The sequence below is a fragment of the Artemia franciscana genome, chromosome 11 (genome assembly GCF_032884065.1).
Source record: "Artemia franciscana chromosome 11, ASM3288406v1, whole genome shotgun sequence".
Classification (NCBI taxonomy): Eukaryota; Metazoa; Arthropoda; class Branchiopoda; order Anostraca; family Artemiidae; genus Artemia; species Artemia franciscana.
The window spans coordinates 9,466,437-9,491,856 of NC_088873.1; the positions used below are offsets into that span (position 1 = coordinate 9,466,437).

General features: G+C 35.3%; 1 protein-coding gene across 7 annotated transcripts in view; it reads left to right on the top strand.

Moving 5' to 3' along the window:
* Positions 1–25,420, top strand: part of LOC136032777 (kazrin-like) — a 161,104-nt gene that overhangs the window by 106,655 nt on the left and 29,029 nt on the right. For all 7 annotated transcript variants that reach the window (XM_065713132.1, XM_065713130.1, XM_065713133.1 and 4 more), the window contains 3 exons: positions 1,589–1,761; positions 15,633–15,838; positions 19,430–19,618. In XM_065713132.1, the coding sequence (XP_065569204.1) occupies positions 1,589–1,761; positions 15,633–15,838; positions 19,430–19,618 (568 nt within the window). The remainder of the gene's footprint in view (positions 1–1,588; positions 1,762–15,632; positions 15,839–19,429; positions 19,619–25,420) is intronic.

Sequence of the window (25,420 nt, forward strand, 5' to 3'; positions counted from 1 at the left end):
ATTGACAGAGCATTCGAGAATGCTTTCGCTATAGCGAAAGAACTGAAAAATGCTCTACTGTTGGTATGGAAGCATTCCAAATGGCAAAGACTGTCCCTATGACATCGGCTAAGAGAGAATGTTTAGCCAGCTAAAGATTGTTAAAACTATTCTTTGGTCTATGATGAAGGAAATACGACTTGATCATCTGCTGACACTAGCCTACGAAAGTAATTTTTGGACCAGTGAGACCTCTTTAAATTTTTCAAAGTGGAACGGAATGAAAGCTCGGCGAGTTTTTCTCTAATTACGACTTTATACATACATATTGTGCCATCTCTAGATATCGCAGGATATTTAAAGGAAAATCTTCATTTCTTATGTGTTATTTCCAAGGCAAATCCCCCCTCCACTCAATGAAAATAGAATCAGGATACCCGTGTCTGGTAATACCTGTTTTTGGGCCAATTTAATCAACTTCGGTGTTATAAAAATCTTATTGTGACTGGAACTTTACAGCTTTCATCCACCAGTAGTTTTTTTCTCTCCGTTCTCTGTGAATGGGGATATACGAATGCTTAGGGAAAGACACATTTACCACAGAAGCTTTTCAGCTTCCAATTACTTGTATACAGAAGTTGCTACTTTTCTCCCATCTCTCAAATCCACCTGGGAATAAGAGTCGTTAACATGTCCGTCGCTGCTAACTTTGGTTTTATAATTAGACTTGACTCTCAGTGGAATTTCTCTTTGTTATGCCTTCAAAGCAAACTTACTTAATTAAGTCTCTCTTATTTTACTTATTGACTCCATTCTTAGGGACTCGCGACCAGAAAACAAATTTTCAGTTATTATTTAAATATAAAAAAGCGAAAACCCATAAAAATTTAAGGAATGAAACGAAAAGAATAAAGAAAAGAAATAAATTAATCAATATAACACTATAAAATCACACTAGTTCATAGATAACCATATTTAATCCCATTAGTTCTTCGTTTTATAATTCCTCTTTTAGCAGCTGGGTAGGCGTTTGTAATTTGGTACTTCTTGGGCACGCTCCTATTTTTATGCCGCAAGGGGAGTTGCAAAAGAAAATTGGCATAATTATAGAACTTGCTTTGTCTGATAGTCTTATCCCTGGTTATGAATAGGTTCTAGACGGGAACCAAGGCTAAGAGATAAGAAGTTGAAGTCATATTATAAAGTCGGGTGGGTAAAAAAAACCGTTAAAACGATTTTTGCTGGGAACAAGCAATCCGTACGTATTTTGGAACATAGGTGGAATTTTCAGAATTCATTCTTGTCTTCATTCTTTCTATTTGTCTCAATTTCCCTTAGGTTTCTCAATTTTACATGTCGAGACAATTTTCCAGGGACACATCGGGAGGAGGGGAATTCCATCACGGGAGGAGGAATTTTCCAGAGATAGAGGGATTTTTTCGTTTGAGGCATTTTGTGTGAGGAGTTTTCCAAGGAGGAATTTTCCGGGGGATTACCCCAGACCCCCTTTGCTCTTTATGAGTCAACTTATTTATATCGTTTTTTCATTATGAGTCATACATAAGAAACTTTTTCCTCCAACTACTTTAAATTTTTAGTTTATTTCTAGGTTAGATGATCGGAGTTTCAATAAAGAATCTCAAAAGCAAAGAAATTCTAGTCACATTCAAAGGCCAAGATCCCTTCATCCACCTGGCAAAGGAGGAATCGGACCATGGGGAAGTATATCTAAAGTGTTCACTAGAAGAAACCCTAGGAAAAGTTTCGAACTTTATTCAGAAGGTAAGTTGACTTGTAAAGTTTTAACTTTAATACGACAAATTTACGATTCTGTGGTAACCAATGAAAGAAAATGAAGTAACCTTGTGAAGGAACCTATGCTCTTTGATGTAACCGTAAACCCTTTTCTGGCGAGCGAATTGCTGATTAACAATGTTAATCAGCAGTCATGATAGCATATTTGCTTATCAAAAATTATTGATCAATAATAATTTTCGCAAAAACACAAATTTTTATTATTGTTGGAAATAAAGAGTAATATTTTCAAAGACAATTGAACACTGTTTTTCTGTTTTCAATTGAACTTATATTTACTACTGTAATTTTTCCTGTTTATAAACCATTTCAGTGTATGATCAAATTCTTAATTTTTACATTAAAACATAACAAGGTTTCAACACTGCCCTTTGAAGGGAAAAGGGGTAATTCAAAAGAAAGTGCCTTATGATGTCTCGTTTTAGGCAAGAGATCAAGTTAACATTCTATTCAAAAATTGTATGACAAATTAATCGTTTTTTCTCCCCTTAATTATACAAATAAACCCCCATGATATCCCTCCTTGAAATTTCCTGCTTATTCTCAACCAACGAAATTGACGAACAACGATTTTAATTATGGTTCGTTATTTTCCACATTGTTAATCAACAAAACCTTTGCTGGTTGCTAGAACACGATTGCTGATCAACAATATCTCGCCGGAGCGGATTGTTGATCAACATTTTTGATCAACTATATTGCCTGAAAAGGCCTATTATGATCACAACTTCTGTTTCATCTATTTTTTAAATACTAAAACCTTCTAAACCTTCTAAAAACCTTCTAAAAGACTTCAAAACTTAAAAAGACTTAAAAACTTCTAGAAAGACTTAAAAATCTTCTATAGGAAAATTACAGCCTCCAGCTTGAGCAACAAGGAAATTCACGTTTTGCATGGAATACGCTGTCATGTCCCTTTTTTCTTTTCTTTTTTCACCGTTAGTGGAGCATCAGAACATCGTAGAGAGCTGTTTATGGGCTAATTTGAAAGCTGATTGTGTATGTATGTGATTTTAATAAATTGGACTTGATAACACCATTATAAAATGGCATATGACACCCAAAAACGGCACTTGGGTTCTATTTCCGGAGCGCAAAGGACGATAAGCATGAGAAGAGCATAATCATGGATTCCATGGTTGAGACCCTAAACTTGAGATTTAAAGTCCCCTGTATGGTATAGTCCCCCTCCCAGCCTCCTTGATTAGTTTCCTAAACTAGCTTCTGGTTAACAGAAATAATTTAATTCTAATTTCTAGGTTAGTTCTAGGCTGAGCTAGTGGTGTCAATTCACAAAAAAAAAAAAAAATAAAGGGGGGATTTATTTTGAAATATCTTAGCGGTGTCAGACAAGGCGGAATCTATTCTCGGCGGGGCTCAACCTGACTAAACTTTCTCTTTGAAACTTAGATCGAAGATTTAAAACAAAATGGTGAATTTTAAAAATTGGCAACATAAAATGCAGCACTAATTGAAATATCCTAGATATAAGTCTGTACCTGTTTGATAACCACCAGGTGTCTATGAGCGTACAATTTTTTTTCTTGTACTTCAGAGGTAAAACAAGAGCCAAGAGCTCATATGGCACTTGTTACGAGGTCTGAACCTAAAATTTGACTGGGGACTAGAGTTATCGATTTCATTAGCCTAGCACGTCAAGAAGCACCGAACTCGCCAAAGCACTAGAAATGCCTCCAATTCCCCCAAAGAGATCGGATCCGGTCCGCTTATGTCAATCACGTATCTATAACTTGTACTTATTCTAAAACTTGCCAAATTACTGCAAATCCCCTCAACTCCCCTAAAGAGAGCAATCCGGTCCCGTTATGTCAATCACATATCAAGAACTTGTGCTTATTCTTCCCATCAAGTTTCATCCCGATCTCTACTCTCTAAGAATTTTCCAAGATTTTCTATTTCCAATATTTCCATTTCCCCCCTCCACTCCCTATGTCCCAAATTGAAATGGGAGCATCTGAGACATGAGATGTTTGTATATAACAAGTTTCATTAAGATTCAATAGCACATTTGTTGGACAAACATACCTCCATTTTCATGATTTCACCTCCTTCCAGCCGCCCCCCCCCAGATGATCAAATCGGGAAAAACTGTTATAAAGTCAATTTGTGCAGGTCCCTGACACACCCACCAATTTCCATTGTCCTAGCACGTCCAGAAGCACCGAACTCGCCAAAGCACTGGAAATCTCCCCGCCCCCTAACTTCCCCAAAGAGAGCCGATCCGGTCCGATTATGTCAATTACGTGTCTAGGACTTGAGCTAATTCTTCCCATCAAGTTTCATCCTGATATCTCCACTCTAAGCGGTTTCCCCTTCCAACTCCCCCCAATGTCACCGGATCGGGTCTGGATTTAAAATACGATCTCTGAGACATGAGGCCCTTTTAAATATCAAATTTTATTAAGATTCGATCACCCGTTTGTAAGTTAAAAATGCCTCATCTTTTCTAATTTTTGAAAACTAAGAGATCAGAACCGGTCCAGTTATGTCAATGGTGTATATAGGACATTTGATTATTCTTCCGACCAATTTTCATCCCGATCTCTACACTCTAAGCGTTTTCCAAGATTTTCGGTTTCCCGCTCCCACTCCCTCTGTCACCGGATCCGGTCGAAATAAGAGTTTTGAGACACGAGTTCCTTCTTAACATCAAATTTCATTAAGATCTGACCACCGATTCGTAAGTTAAAATGCCTCATTTTTTCTAATTTTTCCGAATTACTCCCCCCTGACTCCCCCAAAGATACAAATCCGGTATGATTATGCCATTCACGTATCTAAAACTTATTCTTATTCTTCCCACCAAGTATCATCACGATCTCTCCACTCTAAGCATTTTAAGAGATTTTCTGTTTCCTCCTCCAAATCTCCCCAATGTTATTGGATCCGGTAAGGATTTCAAATAAGAGCTCTGAGACACAAGGGCCTTCTAAATATCAAATTTCATTAAGATCCCTTCGCCCATTCGTATGTTAAAATCCCTCATTTTTTCAAATCTTTCTGAATCACCGAATTACACGCCCCCCAAACTCCCCCAAAGAGAGCGGATCCGGTCCTGTTATGTCAATAGTGTATCTAGGACTTGTGCTTGTTCTTCCCATCAGGTTTCATCTCGGTCTCTTCGCTCTAAGTGTTTGCCAAGATTTCCGGTTTCCTCCTCCAACTCCCTCCAGTGTCACTGGATCTGGTCAGGATTTAAAATAAGAGCTTTGATACACAAGGTAATTCCAAATATCAAATTTAATTAAGATCCAATCATCCGTTCATATGTTAAAAATCCCTCGGTTTTTCTGATTTTTCCGAACCAACAAATTATGCTTCCCCCCAACTTCCCCAGAGAGAGTGGATCCGGTCCTGTTATGTCAATCACGTATATAGGACTTTTGCTTACTCTTCCAATCAAGTTTCATCCCTATCTCTCCACTCTAAGCGTTTTCTAAGATTTCTAGTCCCCCCAACTCCCCCAATGAAACCAGATCTAGTCGGGATTTAAAATGAGAGGTCTGAATTACAAGGTCTTTCTAAACATAAAATTTCATTTAGATTCGATCACTCGTTCGCAAGTTAAAAATACCTCATTTTTGCCAATTTGTCGGAATTAACCGAATTAACACCCCCAACTCCCCCAAAGAGAGTGGATCCGTTCCAGTTATCTCAATCACGTATTTAGGAATTGTGCCTTGGTCTTATCTGGTTGTGTCTGGTCCCAAACATACCTGCTAAAGTTCATCGTCCTAGCTGATCTGGAATTGCCCAAACTAGTAAAACGTGCACCGACAGATAGACAGACAGACCGATAGACAGAAAGAAACACGATTGCTATATGTCACTTGGTCAATACCAAGTGGCATGAAAAAAGAATAGCGTAGATTTGCTGAAACATAAGCTAAGAAAGTAGTAATCAAACTACTTTTTTCACATTACTTCAAATAAAATTTTTGTGTCTATATTTATATGTAAATTTGCATGATTTTACCTAAATCTTGAATAAAAGCAGCAGTTTTTTTTATGTACAATATCTTGGAATTAAAAGTTGAAAAGTACTTACCAATCGTTCGGCCAATGCAGCCTTTATAAGACTGTGACTATGATCGAGCATTGTATTATGTTTCAGCATCACCTTCTCTACATTTGTATTAGCGAATTCAGTACCTCGATCCGTTTGAATTTTTCTGTAAAATCTTAATCAAGAATATTTTCTATAGCCTTAGCAATTTCAACACGTCTCTTTGTCTGCAATGGAATAACATATGCATATTGACTAAAGACAATGACTGCAAGTAGAATATATTTTTAAGGTGTAATATGATGCCTTTGAATCTCTTCTACGGTTAAAAGATCTGCTTGCATTATATGCAATGGGGAAAAGTCTTTCGATATTGATTACCATGAACATTACTTCAAACATTACATTACTTCATATAAAGTTTTTGTGTCCATATTCAATCCTGAAAGGAGCTATGAATTTGTAAAATGGGAAGAATATATTTCAAATTTTGATGTTTCTGATTTTATATTATTCTATAAAAAGTGACATTGTTTTTAGGTTTTTTCTTATTACTTTAAAGAAAGCATATTATTCAATTAAATGGCTCTTGTGGTTCAGGATTCATGCCTATAAAAATTGAGAAAAAAAAGGTCAAACCTTAAGATAAACAGCAAGCAATTGAGGGGGGACTGCCTCTCTCACATGTGGAATGATTCCGGTTCATTTTAATTTTCAATGCTTCTCCATACTTTGAGTTAAAGAAAATGGCTCTTTATTTTATTCTTGACTATTTTTTAAATAATACCGGCATATCCCCCTCCTCCTTCATGAAAACTCTCTCACACGAAAAATCATCCAATGGAAAATTCCTGCAGACAATCCCCCCTGGAGGATTCTCCTTACTTCAATTTGCAAAAAAAAATGATTAATTTCTGATAATTTTTCATATCTTGCCACAAGCCCACCCCTCCTCATTGCGAAATTTTTCAAAGAACTCCTCTCCTCAAAAGGATGTAAAAGTTTTACACCGTTGAAAATTCTCTCGTGGAGAATTGTTCCTGTGGAAAATCCCCCTCTCACAGAAAGATCCTCCCAGACAATTCCAACCTTTCGTCTTGACAGTCCCTCGGAACGTCTCAACCTATAAAATTGAGTCAGCAAAGAGAAAGTAAGACCAGTTCCATATATCCAATCAGTTCCATATATGAATATCTAATATCCAAAACAAGTTCAGTATATGAATATGTCAAATTCCCCTAGTGCAAAAATTTCCCTGGGAAATTCCCCTAGAAACTTCCATCCCAACAAAGAATTCTCCCTGTGAAAGATGTGTAAACCATGGACAAATCCTTTGCCCTGTCCCCATAGCCTGGGGGCTATTTCATCCCCAGAGCCATAATTGTTGTACTTTTCAACTATGCCAAAAATATCCTTTTCTCAAAATTTTGATCATATGTCTTCGGGAAACGAAGGGGTGTGAGAGGTGATTTAGATTCCCCCCAATTTTTCCGGTCACTAAAACAAGCTACTAGAGCTCCTATTCTCCGTTTGGATTTGCCCTCTTTTAATCTTCTAGGATCATTGGTTTGATAACATCCCCCTGGGAAAAGAGAAAAAAGTAAATAAACACGCATCCGCTGACAAATGTAAAATCCTATATTTTTACTGCTAAATAGTGGGGGGGGGAACAATTCTGGACTAAGTTTGTTAGCATAATCGAAGTAGCACAAAATTTGCATAACCTAGCAACCACATCTGGTCATGGACCTTCCCTAGCAACCAGATTGTCTACAAAACAGAGGGTACATCTCATATGCAAACTTCCATGAGAATATCATTTGCATATAGTCGGGAGGCCAAAGCAACCAACCGTAGCAACCAGATCCAATATAAGGCTGTATTTTCAACGTAATTCATATAGAAACAATATAGAATTCAGAGAGAGAGAGCAGTTTGAATATACTCTTTATCATAAAGTATTTATTTGACAATACATATTAGAAAAAATGAGTGTTTTTTTTATGCTATTAGAAGTTGATACTGGAGCTGGCAGTAGAAATGAGGCGAAGATAAGAGTTCCAAACGTAGAAGTAGAAATTACAAGAGGATCTTGACTAAGCCTTGAATGGGATGATATGGTTGCAAGATACATGATATCATTGAGCAAATTCAAATTGGAGGATCAGCTATGTTTTGCAGCAAAACTCAATACAATGCAAATACACAGACTTCAAGCTGCTTTAAGTACTATAATGAAATATATTGAGGATAATTATTGGAATCAGTAAGTGGAAAATGTGTGGTGTATATCGTTCCAATTATGTACCAAAAGTTATCCAAATCGAAAATGTTTTTTTCCTTGTTAGATGTTTTCTAATAGGTTACCATTCCTCTATATATATGGTTATTACAGAGGTAAAACTCTGTTAATCCTCTCTCTTTCTCGCTCTAGAATTAGAAAAGAAGACTCTCTTTATCGATCTTTAGTCATTTTCATTTTGGCGGTTAGAGAGTCGACACTGGATGTCAACTGTGCATGTATACACTTTGCAGCTAGTCATCATGTAAGAATTGTACAATTATTGACGAGTACAATGAAAAGTTTTGATTATGCATTCCGTGTTAATTGCACAAAGGAAATGCAGTACAAATTAAAGACTGTAATTCATATCTTGAAGGGATTTGTTCCCTTTGTCAAAAATTTCACTATGATAAACGTGATCAGTGGGAGAATACCTACTCTGATATGACTGGAAAGAACCCTTAACGGGACTATGGCAGATTTCTAAGAGACTGGTATCGTTGTGGTTTTAAATTGTTTTGGGAGGAAGAATCAGGTGTACGCTTCAAATGTTGGAATAACAAGAGGATTTGGTTTCTACGTCATCATTGTGAAGACAGTGGCTACTATGATTATAAACCTACTTATTTTTATTTAGCTGTTACAGAGAGTGATTGTCCATTTGAAAACAAACTGTATGTGATATTGCTTCAAATAAGCAATTTGAAACACGTGTATTTTACAATATAAAATGGAAATAGTATCATTTATACAATAAGAGTGAAGTTACATTGTACTGAAGAAAATGTGACCCTGAATTAAGACCAATATACATATGATCTGCCGCCATTAACTAATCTCGAAATCTACCTATGCGTAGAAGAAGAAATCTAAAGAGTAGGAAAAAACATAAGTGCCAGACAGGAGCAATGCAATGATACCATTAGTTTTTGCAAATATTGTATCAGTTATACCATTTTCAAATAGTTGTGAACATCGATGTAGGGTGTGATTCCATTTACTTTTATACACAAGAGAGGAAAGTTCAAACATTTCAAATTTGTGTGGGCAACTTGTCCACGATCCAATAGCACTAGTACTTTTTACAAATGCCAATGCTAGTTTTGAAGGAATTTCACTATTGATAAATGAAGATTTGGTGAAGGTGCGTGAACCCGTGGCAATACGTCACTGATTTGTGATCGTATAAGGAACAAGTAATTTGATACTATTTCCACTAGCTTTCACTTTTTCAAGATGAGAGAAACTGTTACATAAGGTGATATAGTAATTTCTTTTCGTAAACTGAAATTGGATTTAGCAAGCGCTAATTTTATTTACAGCTCAATATTCAATGGTAGAAATTGGGGTATGTTAAACAACTCTTGAATCATTTTCCCAACTACATGTAATTCACTAATTGTGGCCTCTCTAAATGCATCGATAGTGTCAGTGTCTGTCTTATGTTCATATCCATTAGCTGAACCCTTCATTTCCTTCTAATAATTTGGAGTTATCAACATAAACTGTATATAGCACGTATAATTTGAGAGACTGTTTTCAGTGCTCCCCAATGTTCCATTTATGTAGACACTGATTAGTCGAAATAAATTATGCAATACACAATTTTAACAGGATATTTCATCAGTAGGACTTTGTATTTCAGTGTCAGATTTCTTGACTACCACGTATAGATCTATAAGTGTAAAAAATATATCCATGAAATAATTAATATTCATTGTAATAAATCTGAAATTAAATTTTTCAGCAACCGATTGTTATGGGTAGAATCGCTCATGTGACCATGTTTTAAGCTCAGATCAACATTTTCTGCATTGAATAGATATAAAGATGAAGTGATTGATGGATGGGAATCCGTGTTTGGTAGATATGCCATTTCGGTCGAGGAAAAGATATCCTTTTTTAATCTAACAATTTTCTCCCTTGGTTTCTTCTTCTTCTTCCTTGACAAGAGTGATGTCTTTCGTTTCTTAATTGAGTAGAGACTAATGAATGACTCAGTGTTTCTCTACCTTTTTAAACCTTTTCCACTTTGTCAAGATTTTAATCGCTCCCCAAGAGATAGTGCACCGGACCTGAAATTTTCCGAAACATTTTTTTTTCAATTGCCAGAGCCTCAATCATGTAGTGCAGAAGATGTTAAATTCGCGGCAGCCGGTATAATATATTTTGAAATACAGAATGAAACAGCTTAGCAAACCAACTGCCAAGACCAAAGCCCGACATTGTTGAGTGAAGTTTGTAATAGTCCAGTCCATGACCCATTAGTCTGGGACCAAGAGTAGCAACACAGCAAGCAATATATGAAAAAATGAATGCCATTTTTCTGTTAGACATATTGCTATTGAATGGGTCGAAAATGACATGTAAGCATGGCCAAACCTTTTTTGTTACTGCTAAGGGATCACATAATTCAATTTTTAAAGTTAACTGATAGACTTCCAAATAGGAAGTGTTTATAGGATCCAAATAGGAAGTGTTTATATTCGCTTTTGTCTCGTCACCACCACTAGTATAATCAAATTAGTGTTTCTACTACTACTAGTAGTGTTAGCGATAGGTGTGCTAGTATTTTCCGAGATAGTTTGAGAATCTTTTTCTTCTTTTTTTAATGTTAGACTACTATGTTCCTTTAATTTTCTTAGAATTTTCTCCTTGGTAATAAGACTTTTCGGGATGTTTAATGCATATAAAAAGTCTTATAGATGATTGTCAAATGATGAAAGTCCTCTACTATTTGTAACCATACCATACATTAAATCAAGTAAATTATAACGTTTCCCCTGATTTCTAATTCGTTTCCCTTTGCTATCAACTTGAATGTGTTCACCTTCCATAAGATATGTCGAGACTCTTTTACTTTGTTCACGATATGAGTGTGACAGTCGGCCTCCAACACTTGACAATCTTGAATCTTCCTCCTTTGATTGCGTTGTCGTTGTTCAAGAATCTTGAACAGGCGTTTCTTTTTTATCTATGACACTTACATTGACCAGTGTCACGTGATTGGGTTTATGTTTGTCCTCTCGTCAAAGCGCATCTTAAAGCAAAAGTAGTTATTATCATCGGTAAAATTCTCATCATTAACTAATTTACTGAGATTGTCCTCAAAGTGTTCCATTGGTGAAAGGTTGAGTTCTATTGGCGTCAATTTGTAGGGCTTATCCATTTTTCTACAGAAACCTGTTTACATAGTCCTGAAATTACTGGCAGCAAAAGTAAAAAAGCTACCACCCGTTTGGAGAAGCCGTTTTCTTTTAAAATCTTTTCCTTTTTCTTGCAAGCCAGGGCACGTGCAATGGAACGATGTTAATTTGTCTACTTCTTAACTACTTCTGGCAATTGAACATTCCCTCGGTTAAATTTAAAGGAAGTTCATATATAAGATTAAAGAATTCATTGTCAATACTATGTTTATGTATGGCCTTACTAAGTGCCTGTTTTGAACCACTTCGAACGGAAGATGAATGTCTATTTTCATTTAGTTTCTTCAGTATCATTACGGCAACTAGTGACCTTTTTAAAGTTCGCTTGAAAATATACGGCAATGTCAATGTCGAAAATATCTGTGACTACACGCAAATCGTGGGGTGTATTCTGATTGAGATCCAATAGAATGTAACCATAGGGTTTATTTGTTGCCTGACTGCATGCTGAAAGTAGAAATTTGGGAGCACCGGGATATTGTTTACTGAGAGTTATTAGAGAACTTGAATCACGAACAACTCTGTAAATGATATGGTCGGTACAATTCAAAGCAAGTGTTCTCATACATTTGCTCTGGTGAATCACATTGTGTAGAACTAGATCTAATGAAAAATGTTCATGATGCATGTGGACAGTAAATATTTGTAGCATTTCCTGTGACCATTCTTCAATGGATTTGGCTAAATGATCAATGATTAACCAAGAGTATGGTTAAATAATGTTGAACACATCGAGCCCCAGTATGAGTTTTTTGGTCTGGTGCAATAGCCTTTATTTTATCATAGGACACTTGCCAAACACTGCAGGAATAGTAAATTTTTTTTGGCTTTTCCAAAAACATTTCATTACGATTTTTAATAATTTTTTTAAGTGCTATTTTGCTCTTCCTTAATGGACCACAAAGAAACGATATGAAAGGTGTTTTAAATTTATACATATTTTCGCCTTCAACAACAGGACTATAACAAACTGTAAACTGTAGTTGTCTAATGAACAAATAATTATATACCTATCAGCCCTACTACGATATTCAAGAACAACAACAACAACAAATTTAGAATAATAAATTTTTTCTTTTGTTTTTACAATTAATAAACAGTATTTTATTCAACAAAAAAAAATTTCTCCTTAAAAAAACACTTTTTTGTCTATACAATAAATATACAACATTTGTAATCAACAAAAAAATATCACACTTTAAAAAACACTTATAAAAGGACATATTTGCATAAAATATGGACTTTGGAGTTAAAAAACAACAGTGCATAAAAGTATTTAGAAAGGGAACATTTCTAAATCAAGAAAGATACTTTGAGAATCATGTTCCCTATTATTGAAAAAAAATTTCCATTTCTCCATTCTATCGGAACGTTTTATCTGTAGTTATTCTTTATCCTTGCTTAAGGGAAATAACCCCAAACATCAAACTCCTATCAGCAAAATAGATATTCTTAAATTATTTTAGTTTGGTCATATCAAAAAATTTACTTGGAAAAGGGTCTCTCACCCCACCCCCTGGAAGGTCGCGACGGCCGCTAACAGTGACCGGCAGAAGGCCGGATTCCCACCCCTCCCGGGCCGGCCGTGGCTACGGTGTTAAAAAATTTAAAACACATTTTTTTTTGTTTTATAGATATATATAAAAATACATTGAAAAATACAACAATTCTGCCTAGCATACACAAGAAACATACTGATAAAAACATCTTCCAACCACCTCCCACCTAGTACTCCTATTGAGTTTAAATGAGTTTATTTAGACCAAGATGTTGTCCGTACTGTACGCATTCAACTCGATCTGAAATGCGGTAGTGTCTGTGAGGTGGCACCTTCAGACCACCCTCACGTTCTCAGGCTTTGTCCGATATGGCTGACATGGCGTTTTTTAAAGAATGCTAGATGACAGATACGTACCGTGTTCCACCTTATATACCTTCCCTGAATATACTACTTACCCCTACACATATTTTTCGGAAGAGCAAATTTACTCAAGCTTCTAATAATGTATTGAATCAATGGATTTTATCTGATTCCCCTTAAATTCTGGTAATATTTTGTATATTATCTTTGGTGACCACACAACCCCCTACTACGCAACCCCTGCCAACACACTTCCAAACCGCATAACTATTAACCCTCACAGTCCTTTATCCATACGTATGACCACCCATACCAACAAATCAAAACCAACAGGCCACTGAGGGGGGAACTCTGTGATAGGAAGGTGAATGGGAACCATTATGTTACATTACACATGACCCGTCTTTTACAGCATTAGCAACTAAGAACTTTGCTCGGTTAATCTTTGAAGCTTATAATATTGCCCTTCTCCTGTCTGTGAGTCTGTCAGTCGGTAGAATCTCAGTAAGTATATCACATCTATGCCAGTGGTGCCAATTGGAGGGGATTCCTTTTAGATTCTCTCTAAACTTTAAAAATACTTTTTTTTGGGGAGGGGGTTATTACATTGAAACCTGCTCCCTTTTTAGTATTGTCATTGAAAATTGGAAGTAACTACAAATCCCCCCCCCCGATTTTGAGAAATACGTCTTATTCCTTTTTTTATATTTTCCTTAACTGATGCCACTTTCTATCACCTCTGTACATTGATATTTAAAGATTTGTAAAAAACACAAAAGAAAAAAATTATCGAGGTAGGAGTTCCAAAACCAGAAATTACTGTTAAGAAGTTTATTTTACTTTTTCTGGTTTCATTTTAACTTGCTAGTTTTTAGTCAAATTATGGCCGCTAATGTTTGTAATCCCTTGACTCTCAATGAATATATCACCCGAAGGAGATTTAACTCAATTTCCTAAAAGTAAAAAGAAAAAATATAATTGACCAAATCCCAGGGGCGGAATCTCAAGTATTCCCATTTTCTTTTATTATATGCCTCTTCAAATCTATCTTATTGTTTAGAACGGTTATTCTGAACTATTTTCTTTATTGTCCTTGTTCTTTTCCACAGCAACTTACTTTTGTAAATGTTGGAGATAAAACGTGGTATTAATGTCTTCCCATTTTGATAACTTCCCCCTTTTTTCTTGGGCTTTTGTTTCAAAGAAATGCAAGCGTTTGAATACTTCCCGAACTTCCGCTCTTCTTAGCTAATCGATTTTTCTGAAAAGGAAGCTATATCCCGACGGAATTATAAACTATTTAAGTGAAATGATTGGATATTAGCTAATGCATTGTGTTTTTATTTCTGCAACTTTGAGTAACAAGAAATATTTCGGTAAAGAAGGAATATGTTTAGATAAAACCAAATATCTCAGAAAGCATAAGAAGCTCTTTTGTTATCAAACTAGCCGATATATGAAATATAATTGGCATTTGGTTTACTGAGTATAACATATTTTTACTGAGTAATTTGTAGAGCAGTGGCTTTGATTCATGGAAATGGGGGGGGGGTGTATTCAAAAAAATTTAGAGGGAAAATTTTGTCGTATTTTCAGTTTTTCCAGTGATGAACCCAAAAAGCCACTGTTCATTGAAAAAACTAAAACCATATATTTTCTCAAAATATTGAGGGGGTGCGGTGCAAAATCTTTTGAAGGAAATGCCCCTCTCCCTTTCCCTTCTTCTCAATCGACGCCACTGGCCTAAAACAGAAATATGAATATTTTATATACATTATTCTAGTGGCAGATTTTGAGCAAAGTGAGATACAAAACTGAAAAAAAATGTCAGAAGAAGGTGAACGATAAAGAGATGCAATTTACCCAAACTATATTCAACCAACAAATAGATATAAAACAATTGAACTTCAAGGCTTAAGTTAATTTATTCCTCTCTTTATTTTTGGCCAAGTTATTATGTTCAAATTTAATATCAAACTTTCTCACTAGCAATAAGATGTTCCCAAATTCTATGTAACGTCGATTTCATTGCGATCATGTCTATTGGATTGAAATCTTATATTCTAATGCTAATAAATTTTCCCATATCCAGGTACTATTTTTTTCTATTCCACTTAATCGATTAAAGCAGACAAAAAACCAAACTACTTTAGCTTTAATACTAAATTTCTTAAGGGTCATGTAATGTCGGACATGTTGTGAAAACTGGACTATTTATTTTGGACTAGAGTTGTGAAAACTGGACTAGAGATACACAAGATCAAAATTTTGTAGTTCTCATAGGTTTTCAGGAAGCACCTGGAAACCAAAGGTGACGAATGTTGACCTAGTTTTGAAAGTTTGTGTTTTGGCACATACTTTATTAGTGGCTTAACTTTGGAGGAGGGATTATTCACCTTGACTTTCACACAATGATTACCCTTTTTCTTAAGTTATTGTATAATATACTTTAATTTATAGAAGATGGAAGATCTAGCAGGTCTCCACAACAGTCCATATGTACAACTCCTCATCGTGACGAGTCCTTAAAAGAGAGACTAATGGACGAGATCTTAAACCAACCAATAGAAAATTGGAAATCGGCAACTGTGTTAACATGGATGGAATCAGTTCTCGGTCTTGGACAATACATCCACAAATGTGCAGAAAATGTCAAAAGTGGAAAGGTTCGAATAGCTTATTTACTGAAAGTTATAATGCTGTAAAGTTTTAGTATTACCCGTTCAAGAGCGCTCATGGGAAATTTTTCTCCTATGCATGTTCAGCGCCATGGTGACCTTCTCAAGGCCCTTAAGCGTCCTCCTCTTTTTGTTTTGGCTATTCTTCTTATGTATATGAAATCCAAAATTCCTTTTACCCCGTCTGTAAGGACTCATTTCAATCCCCTAATATTTTCAAGAATACTTTTATGAGTCTTCTCTCAGATGTCACCCTTGTACGACTAAAAGAAGAAAAACGAATGTGGTGCATCATTCGGTCTTGGACTTTTTTTCTGTTTCTTTCTTTCTTCCTCTATAATGTTTAGTCCTCTATAACGATATAAACTATAGATAAAATGCTATCATATGCATTCTTTCCGTTCCCTGCTAGGCTTTATAGCCAAATAAGCCTTGTGGAGTTAACTTTGTTTTAACTTTTTTCTTTTAACTTTTTTGTTTTACTTTGTTTTAAATTCTTTCTTATGAATTATATAAATTGGTAATGTTCCACATGTTGGTCATGGTTATTCAAAAATTATTTAATACAAATCAATTAACATAATTTAATGAGATCGACTACCGTAGCTACGGATGACACCACAACTAATTTACGCAGCTTTTTATAACATGCTAAATAATTATATAACTTATCACACAGGTGAAAAGAGAAGCGTATGAATTGCTAAAACACTTTGCTTCAAGTATTTCTTCAAGCTTGTTCTTGTGGTGTGTCGTTATGTTAACTGTAGCGGCGGGGGGTAGTAGAGAACGATGTTTAACCCCCCAAAAGCATAAAGTGCTCAAGTTTGTACACCAGCTGTTGCTTGCATTCCTTAAGGGTTGGGACCTATAGCAATGAAAGGGGAGATGTGTGAGGGAAACACTTGGTTTCTAGGGCGATTTTTGAAGTACATTTTTGCATTTTTCATGGTCGCTCTGCCCGTTTTTTGGTTCCCCCTTGGCTGTTGTGCAAAGTCACTTTAGTTTAAAGTGACTTTAAATGAATCTGGGAACTTTCGTATAAAATGCAGGAGGGACTCCAAACTTGTTTACGCCGCTCACGATGTGTCACACGCCCCAGTACATGCCTCATAACTTTCTAGCGGTCTTATTACTCCCGTGGAAAAATCCGAGGAGCTCACTCTCATGAAATCCTCATTCTTTTGTACCGTTGGCCTAAGGTAGCAACCCGATAAATTTCAAGCCTAGGTAATAAATCAACATAATTTTTTCTGTTATGATGTTGGGGGAGGGTGGTTCTGAATGGGACACGGGCTCATTTTTCCCAATAGTGAAAATTTAAAGTTCTTGCGTTTTCCAGTTTCAGGTTAGGTGTAACGCGCTTATATTTGTTCTAAAAACTCCTGGTGGCCTGCTTTAATTCTTGAATAATGAAGATTAAAAATTATTATGTAATTCAACTCAGAACTCAAAGTTATGTGTACGTCAACAATTAGGTTGATATTCCATTGAAATTCTTAAGATGGTGTATCTCTTGATTTCTTTTTTGCGACAAGACTCGTACTATTCATACTTTAATCGGCTCATCACTATTCTTCAGTGTTCAAAATATTTTTTTTTTTTGGCTTCTTCTCTTGCCAAGCGGTTACTTTACAATATCACTACCATAAAAGGACCAAAGGCTATTCTCCAGTCTCTTCGTCAATGAATCAACTATCAAGGTTTAGGAGATAGATGTGATACCATTTTCCTCTCTTAGTCTGAGACAAGAATACGATGTGACAAAATTAACTGAAATCAAACAGTTTGTGGTAACGAACTGTGGTGACAAACCAGGCTCAATAGTAACCGAAACTCTAAAAAAAAGGAATTTAGATACCAATAGATACATCGAAAGAATCGAATTTTTATGCTGATTTCAAATATATAAGTTTAGTCTTATCCATCAAAAGTTACGAGCCAGAAAATATTTGTCTGATTTTCAAAAAATTAAGGAAACACCCACCAAAAATGATAGAATCCCATTGAATTTCACGGCATCAGATTCAGCGCACTGGAGAATCCTAATTTAAAGGTTTCAAACTCCTATCTGCAAAAATGTGGAGTTTTGTATTTTTTTGCCAGAAGAAATTTCACGGATGCTTGTTTATTTGTTTGTTTTTTTGTTTGTTTTTCTCAGGGGTGATCGTGTCGACCCACTGATCCTAGAATATCACGAGAGGGCTCATTCAAACCGAAATTAAAAGTTCTAGGACCCTTCTTTTGTAACCAAAAAAGTTGCAGGACAATTAGGCCCCCTCCCACGCTCATTGTTTCCAAAAGTCACCCGATCAAAACTTTGAGATAGCCATTTAGTATAGTATTAGCTATTTGGAAGTATAAAGAAGTTTTTAGGGGGAATTATTTCAGGTGGGGGGCTGGGGGGGGAGCGAATTAGGTGGAAGGATATTTCCATGAAGGATGTTTTCACGAGGGAAGGGACATTTCTATGAAGGGGGTGCCAGATTTTCCAACATTAAAAAAAAGATCAGAAATTAAATTAAAAAAATAAGTTTTTTCAACTGAAAGTAAGGAGGAACATTAAAACTTAAAGCCGAACAGAAATTATTACGTATATGAGTAAGTTTTCTTAGTACTTTGTAAAGAGCTATCTATTCTTATTAAAAGGCCTTTATGATCTAGGGATTATTCTTAAAGAATTGAAAAAAAATTGAACTTTAGTGTAAAGAGCGAGGTATTGACGAGGTGGTGAACCTCCCCATATAGTTTTAATATTTAGTTTATATTTAACATATAGTTTTAATAGTTTTAATATAAGTTTTAATATTGCTTCTTATTTTCAGTTAAAAAAAAGCTTTAAAAATAATTATTTTATTAACAGAAATCCTTAGCAATAGTAGATGGCAGTGCTATGTGCTTACCTTCTCAAGCCGAGACTCCTATTCAAAAGTGAAAACCTACTAACAGATTCGTACTTTGGCTTTTTATTCCCTCTTCTCTTAAAATTAAAAGCAGTTGATATTAAAATAATGGGATTTGAACATGAAATTTCCAAAAAAAAATTTCGCAAAAGCGTTGTCTCATTTTTCGAAGTTTTCTTGAAAGCACATAATGTAGTGTGTGTAACCCTTGCCCTCGTAATTTCCTACAGCTATGAAAATGAGACTTATCACAGGAAATAAACCCGTAACTGAGGGTGGAAGGAAGAGGAACACGTATAGAAATTAATATTTGCAGAGTCAGTTAACGACTCTAATGTCTAAAGCACCGAAGGGTGGGACATTAAATTGGACCACGTAATTTAATTTAATTTTAATTTAATTTAATTTAAAAAATTATGGGGTAAAAAATCAGTTGTGCCATTGGGAGCATATTAACTCATTTCTGGAACATTCTCTGATATCTCATTAGCCCTCTGCTTTTGAGTGTGTTGACGAGATTTTGTTCAGTTTAATTCTTTTCAGTTTCTGCTGCCCTGGCGTTCTTTCTTTTAATTTTGCCTAATCCCAATTTTTTTGATATTAAAAATTAGACATGTTTACATTTTGTTAACGTAAGAGTATTAAAAATTTGCTGATGGTCAGATTTATGTTTCAGATTCTCTTAGATTTAAGTGATTCAGAATATGAAGCTGGGCTAGGAATTTCTCACCCTATGCATCGTAAAAAGCTGAGACTCGCTGTTGAGGAAAAAAGGCATCTTCCAGTTGGAACAAAATCCCTTTTGGATGATTTTGACACAGCATGGGTAGTTGAAGACTGGTTACAAGATATAGGATTGCCACAGGTCTGTTTCTCTTTGAGTGTTTTCTTCATATTATTTTGGAAATGTATAGTGGATATCAGCAGCTATAGGTTAATTCAAAGTAGACTATTCATTATAGAAGGCCAACTAAGATTTTTTTTCATAGGCATTTGAGTTTCATCCTACCAGCAGCTTCAGTCTATCATAGCCTAAAGGGGAGATACCAAAATGCATACTGAGTAAAATACGCCGACATTCAGTATCACGGGATATGAGTAGTGATTTTGTGATGCGCGTCCCGGTCATTAAACAATTCTATCTGTCAGTAAATATAGTGTGTACTTAAGAGCACTTACGGTCTGCCAACAACATTTCATTCCTGTAATTCTAGGATCTGCACTCATCCACTTCAGTGTGAACTGTTTGGAAAGGACCAGGACAGAATTCCGGTGATCTTGCGATAATCGTGAAAATCACTAAAAGCTGAATCCCCTTATGAAAACAATTCCGTGTTGACTCCACGAACAGGAAACCTGGCAATCGGAAACTACTAACTACGAAACTGAAGTGTTTGATTCCAAACTTCTACTTGCTATTAACTCCCATGGACGGTGTTTGATCCTTTCAGGAAGGATGTTGTCGTGCGGCACCACGCATAATCTGGATTCGCTTTATCAGCATCCCTCGATAACGAATTATTCATCTTGTACCAAGGGGAAATCAAGACACTTCTTATTAACAAGTATTTTATCAGACGCTTTTACAGCAATTTAATGTATGTTAAATTGTCCCTAAGTTTACACCCTATTTATCAAATCACCCGTCTCTGTGTGATGTTGGCTTAACCACTTATTACTGTAAAGTTAAGCTATGCTTCTCTCTAGATTTTATATGGGGACATTGCAAACAATATAGGGAGTCCCACGACTTGTTCTTTCTTTTTCCCCGTGACACAATGTCATGTTTTTGTGCATTTTCAATAACAGTTCCATAAGACACCATCCAGCGGAAGTACAAAAATCAAGCAGCTATTTTCAGGGGTCCTATGACTGTTCCTTTTACTAGTCTTCGTGTAAAGCCTCTCTCTTGTTCTGTATATTTTTTCTTTCTCTCCCTCCCTTTGTTTATATCTTTTTTAATGTGGACAAGTTGCAATATCAGCCAAAATTGAATCCTCCTTTCTTATGGAAACTCTTTGGACATAGAACTTATTTTATATATTTTTATCTCTTTCTCTTCCTCTTTCTCTTTCTTCTCTTTGCGATTGTAATTTTATGTATGCATACTATGGTTTGGATTCTGTAAGTAAATGCTACTTGCGAATGAAATATTTCAATAAGCAAAACAAAAGAGAGAGATGAGTACCAACACATTAGAAGAAAGCCAAAGAAATAACTACTTTCTAAAAAGTCTTGACAATCATCCTTTGTCCTGACGGATGATAATTTTTCTGATAAAACTCCGATGAAGCATCTCCGAAGACTCTAACGAAGTGAAGCAATCTTGTACTTTGCAGAAAAATGCTTTACTAGAAGTTCAGGGTTTATGCAGCCAAATACTGTGTTGAAAGCTCTAACTTTAAAATGCATTCGGGTTTTGTGGTAGGGCTTACTGAGTATATTCCGAAATCCAAGAACTGCAAGCTATATTGCAACAACTGGTTCCCTTTCTTTGCCATCAATAGGCAGTTGAAAGGTCGTTCACTCACCGAAAAATTTCACCGTATTTATTGCTATTGACGAACCTTCGTCTATGAATCTTTTTGCCTTACCAGGTAGGGTAGTGGCTCTAGTTATTAGACCTTGTACGAATTTGTCCTGATGGATGATAATTTTTTTTGATAAAACTCCGATGAAGCATCTCCGAAGACTCTAACGAAGTGAAGCAATCTTGTACTTTGCAGAAAAATGCTTTACTAGAAGTTCAGGGTTTATGCAGCCAAATACTGTGTTGAAAGCTCTAACTTTAAAATGCATTCGGGTTTTGTGGTAGGGCTTACTGAGTATATTCCGAAATCCAAGAACTGCAAGCTATATTGCAACAACTGGTTCCCTTTCTTTGCCATCAATAGGCAGTTGAAAGGTCGTTCACTCACCGAAAAATTTCACCGTATTTATTGCTATTGACGAACCTTCGTCTATGAATCTTTTTGCCTTACCAGGTAGGGTAGTGGCTCTAGTTATTAGACCTCGTACGAATTGCTGGTTGCAAATCTAATTTTTCATTCTTAGCTGCTTTAGAGGCTGCATTAGAGGTGGTTCCTAGTACGTTTTGTGATTGGATGAAATTGAACGTATTTAACGTCTTAGCCTGCTTACACGCTAGCTGCTATAGTAGCCACTTTTTTACGATGCTAAGATCCAGAATATGAAAGAACCTCCGCATGTACAAGTGCGTACCGTGTTTAAAATTTAAAATGTTAACTAAAAGTAAAAATGAAACTTAGATCAGGAAAACCTTAGCATCATCAGTTCACAAAAGTTCTGCTAAGACTTATTGAACTAAAAATTGAGTCTTGGCTGGATATTTGTGAAGTGATGATTCAAAGATGCGTTAAATTTAACGTTTATTCTTGGTTTATTTTGTTTTAATTTTTCCGATGAAGTTAATAATCGTAAGTTAGATTATTTATTGGTTTATTTTTATAAGTTTATGAGTTTTATTTTTATTTTTTTGAGTCCCAAATATGGATAGGTCCTTGCATTAGACAGTGAAACAAATATATAGTAAGCTCTAAAAATATTTCAATGACACAGTCAGTCATCATTGTCAGTAGAGCTACTAACTATCAGTAAGTAAGTAGTTATTTTACTGATGATAATGATTGACTATGTCATCGAAATATCTAGAGCTTTTGTATATTTTTTTTTCACTGTCTAATACTAGGACCTATCCTTGTTTGGAACTCCTATTTGTTTCGTCATAGAAAGGCAGTGTGGTCCTGGAAAAAATACCAAATATTTAGATTTTCTTTTAATGACTGTCTTCAGGAAGAGTTCCTGCTCCACATAATTTCTTGTTGCTCTTATAGTAAAGTACCCTTTAAAAGTGGCGTGTTTTTTGTGTAAAGCCAGCGTTGTCTTTGTCATTAAACATAAGTATTTAATCATCGTAAAGATAAGGGACAGTTGCAGTTGTAAAAAAGCTCCCAAACATAGCATTACATATGAAGCAGTGTCAAAACAAAATCAGTTCGATCCCTTGATTTCTTAACTTTTTAAAGAGTAATTTAAATTTTTTTTCGAAAAAGTAGTTTTCTAAAGAAAAGTAAAGGCCATATAAACTTAAGATCTGAAGAAATAGAAACCTCACGACAACTCAAACTGAAAATGACCAGAAATTTTGAAGAATAAATGAAACCAGAAACGAATAGAAATTAAATAAACAATTATAACAAAAAACGTACAACAGGAATTAATATAAACGAATAAATAAATCTTAAAACAAGTAAAGCTTAAGCTGAATATCAAAATCAAGCTCAAAACGAACGAAAATATTTTTCTATGAAGTATAAATGAAACTCAAAACCAACAGAAATTAAATGAACAGTCATAGCAAACAAACATGCAATAGGTACTCATATAAATGAGCAAATAAATCTTCAAATGAGTGAAACTTAAATTGAATAAGCAAATCAAAGCTTGAAACGAATAAAAATCTCTATAAACAAGAGTTTTGGTTTTACCTCCTTCTCTCACTGTAAAAGTTTAAAACCTACTGTGTCTTTAGCGATTTACTGAAAACTATATGAAAACTATACGTGTATTGAACAATCTCGGAAAATGCAAGTAAAATCACATCATATGTTTGAAATATAATGCTATTAATTGTTGAAATATCGTCAGTTCAAGACTATATTTCATTGTAATTTTATTTTAATTTTCAATGCTGAAATAGCTGTAGTTGAAAATATTTGTAATATAATTCGTCTTGAATGAAGCATCAATGACGTAGTAGTGTTTAGACTTTTACAATTAGGGAGGCCTGTTTGTAGCGAAACTATATTTGTCTTGAACAGTCTTGAAAAGAACTAATATAGCCAAACTAAATATTTGATATATAATGATGTTAATTGCTGAAAGCTAATCAGTTGAAATTGTGATTTTACTGCAATTTTTATTTTTATTTTCAATGTTGTATTAAGTACAAAAGAAAATATTTGTAAGATCAGTCGTTTCAAACAGTTCGTGGTAACGAACTGTAGTAAGGAGCGACCCGGCTCAATAGTAACCAAAACTCTAAAAAATGGAATTTTGATACCAATACCTACATCAAAAGAATCTCATTTTAATGCTGATTTTAAATATATAAGTTTCATCAATTTTAGTCTTACCCATGAAAAGTTACGAGCCTGAGAAAATTTGCGTTATTTTAGAAAATAGGGGGAAACGCCCCCTAGAAGTCATATAATCTTAACGAAAATCACACCATCAGATTCAGCGTATCAGAGAACCCTAATGTAGAAGTTTCAAGCTCCTATCTACAAAAATGTGGAATTTTGTATTTTTTGCCAGAAGGCAGATCACGGATGCGTGTTTATTTGTTTTTTTGTTTTTTTTTGTTGTTTTTTTCCCAGGGGTGATCGTATCGACCCAGTTGTCCTAGAATGTTGCAAGAGGGCTCGTTCTAACGGAAATGAAAAGTTCCTTTTTAAGTGACCAAAAAAATTGGAGGGCACCTAGGCCCCCTCCCACGCTAATTATTTTACCAGAGTCAACGGATCAAAATTCTGAGATAGCCATTTTATTCAGCGTAGTCGAAAAACCGTATAACTATGTCTTTGGGGACGATTTACTCCCCCACAGTCCCCATGGGAGGGGCAACAATTTAGAAACTTTGACCAATGCTTACATATAGTAATGGTTATTGGGAAGTGTACATGCGTTTTCAGGATGATTTTTTTGGTTGGGGGAGGGGTTGAGAAGAGGGGGATATGCTGGGGAAACTTTCCATCGATAATTTGTCATGGGGGAAGAAAATCTCTATGAAGGGAGCGCAGGATTTACTAGCAATATTTAAAAACACAATGAAAAAATAAATATGAAAAAGTTCTTTCAGCTGGAAGTAAGGAACAGCATTAAAACTTAAAACGAACAGAAATTATTACCCATTTGAGGGGCTCACCTCCTTCTAATACCTCGCTCTTTACGTTAAAGTATTTTTAGTAACTTCAACTATTTATTCTACGGCTTTTGTGATTCTGGGGTCATTCTTAATGAATTGGGACAAAATTTAAGCTTTAGTGTAAAGAGCGAGGATCTGACAAGGGGGCGAACCCCCTCATATATGTAATAAAAATATGAGAATACAAAAGTTCTTTACGTAAGCTAATTTATAAGTTACGTAAATCTTTTACTAATAAAAATATTTCGTAAAAAATTAAAAGTTCTAGTTGCCTTTTTAATTGACCAAAAAAATCGGAGGGCAACTAGGGTTCCTCCCCCGCTCTTTTTTTCTCAAAATCATTCGATCAAAATTATGAGAAAGCCATTTAGCCAAAAAAAATAATGCAAATTTCGTTTTAATAATTCCTCTGCGGAGAGCCAAAATCAAAACATGCATTGATTCAAAAACGTTCAGAAATTAAATAAAAAAAAACAAGTTTTTTTAACTGAAAGTAAGGAGCGACATTAAAACTTAAAACGAACAGAAATTACTTCGTATATGAAAGAGGCTGCTTCCTCATCAACACCCCGCTATTTACGCTAAAGTTTTTTACTGTTTTAAAAAGAAGAATTGAGAGACAGAGTCAAACTTTAGCGTAAAGAGCGGGGCGTTGATGAGGAAGCAGCCTCTTTCATATACGAAGTAATTTCTGTTCGTTTTAAGTTTTAATGTCGCTCC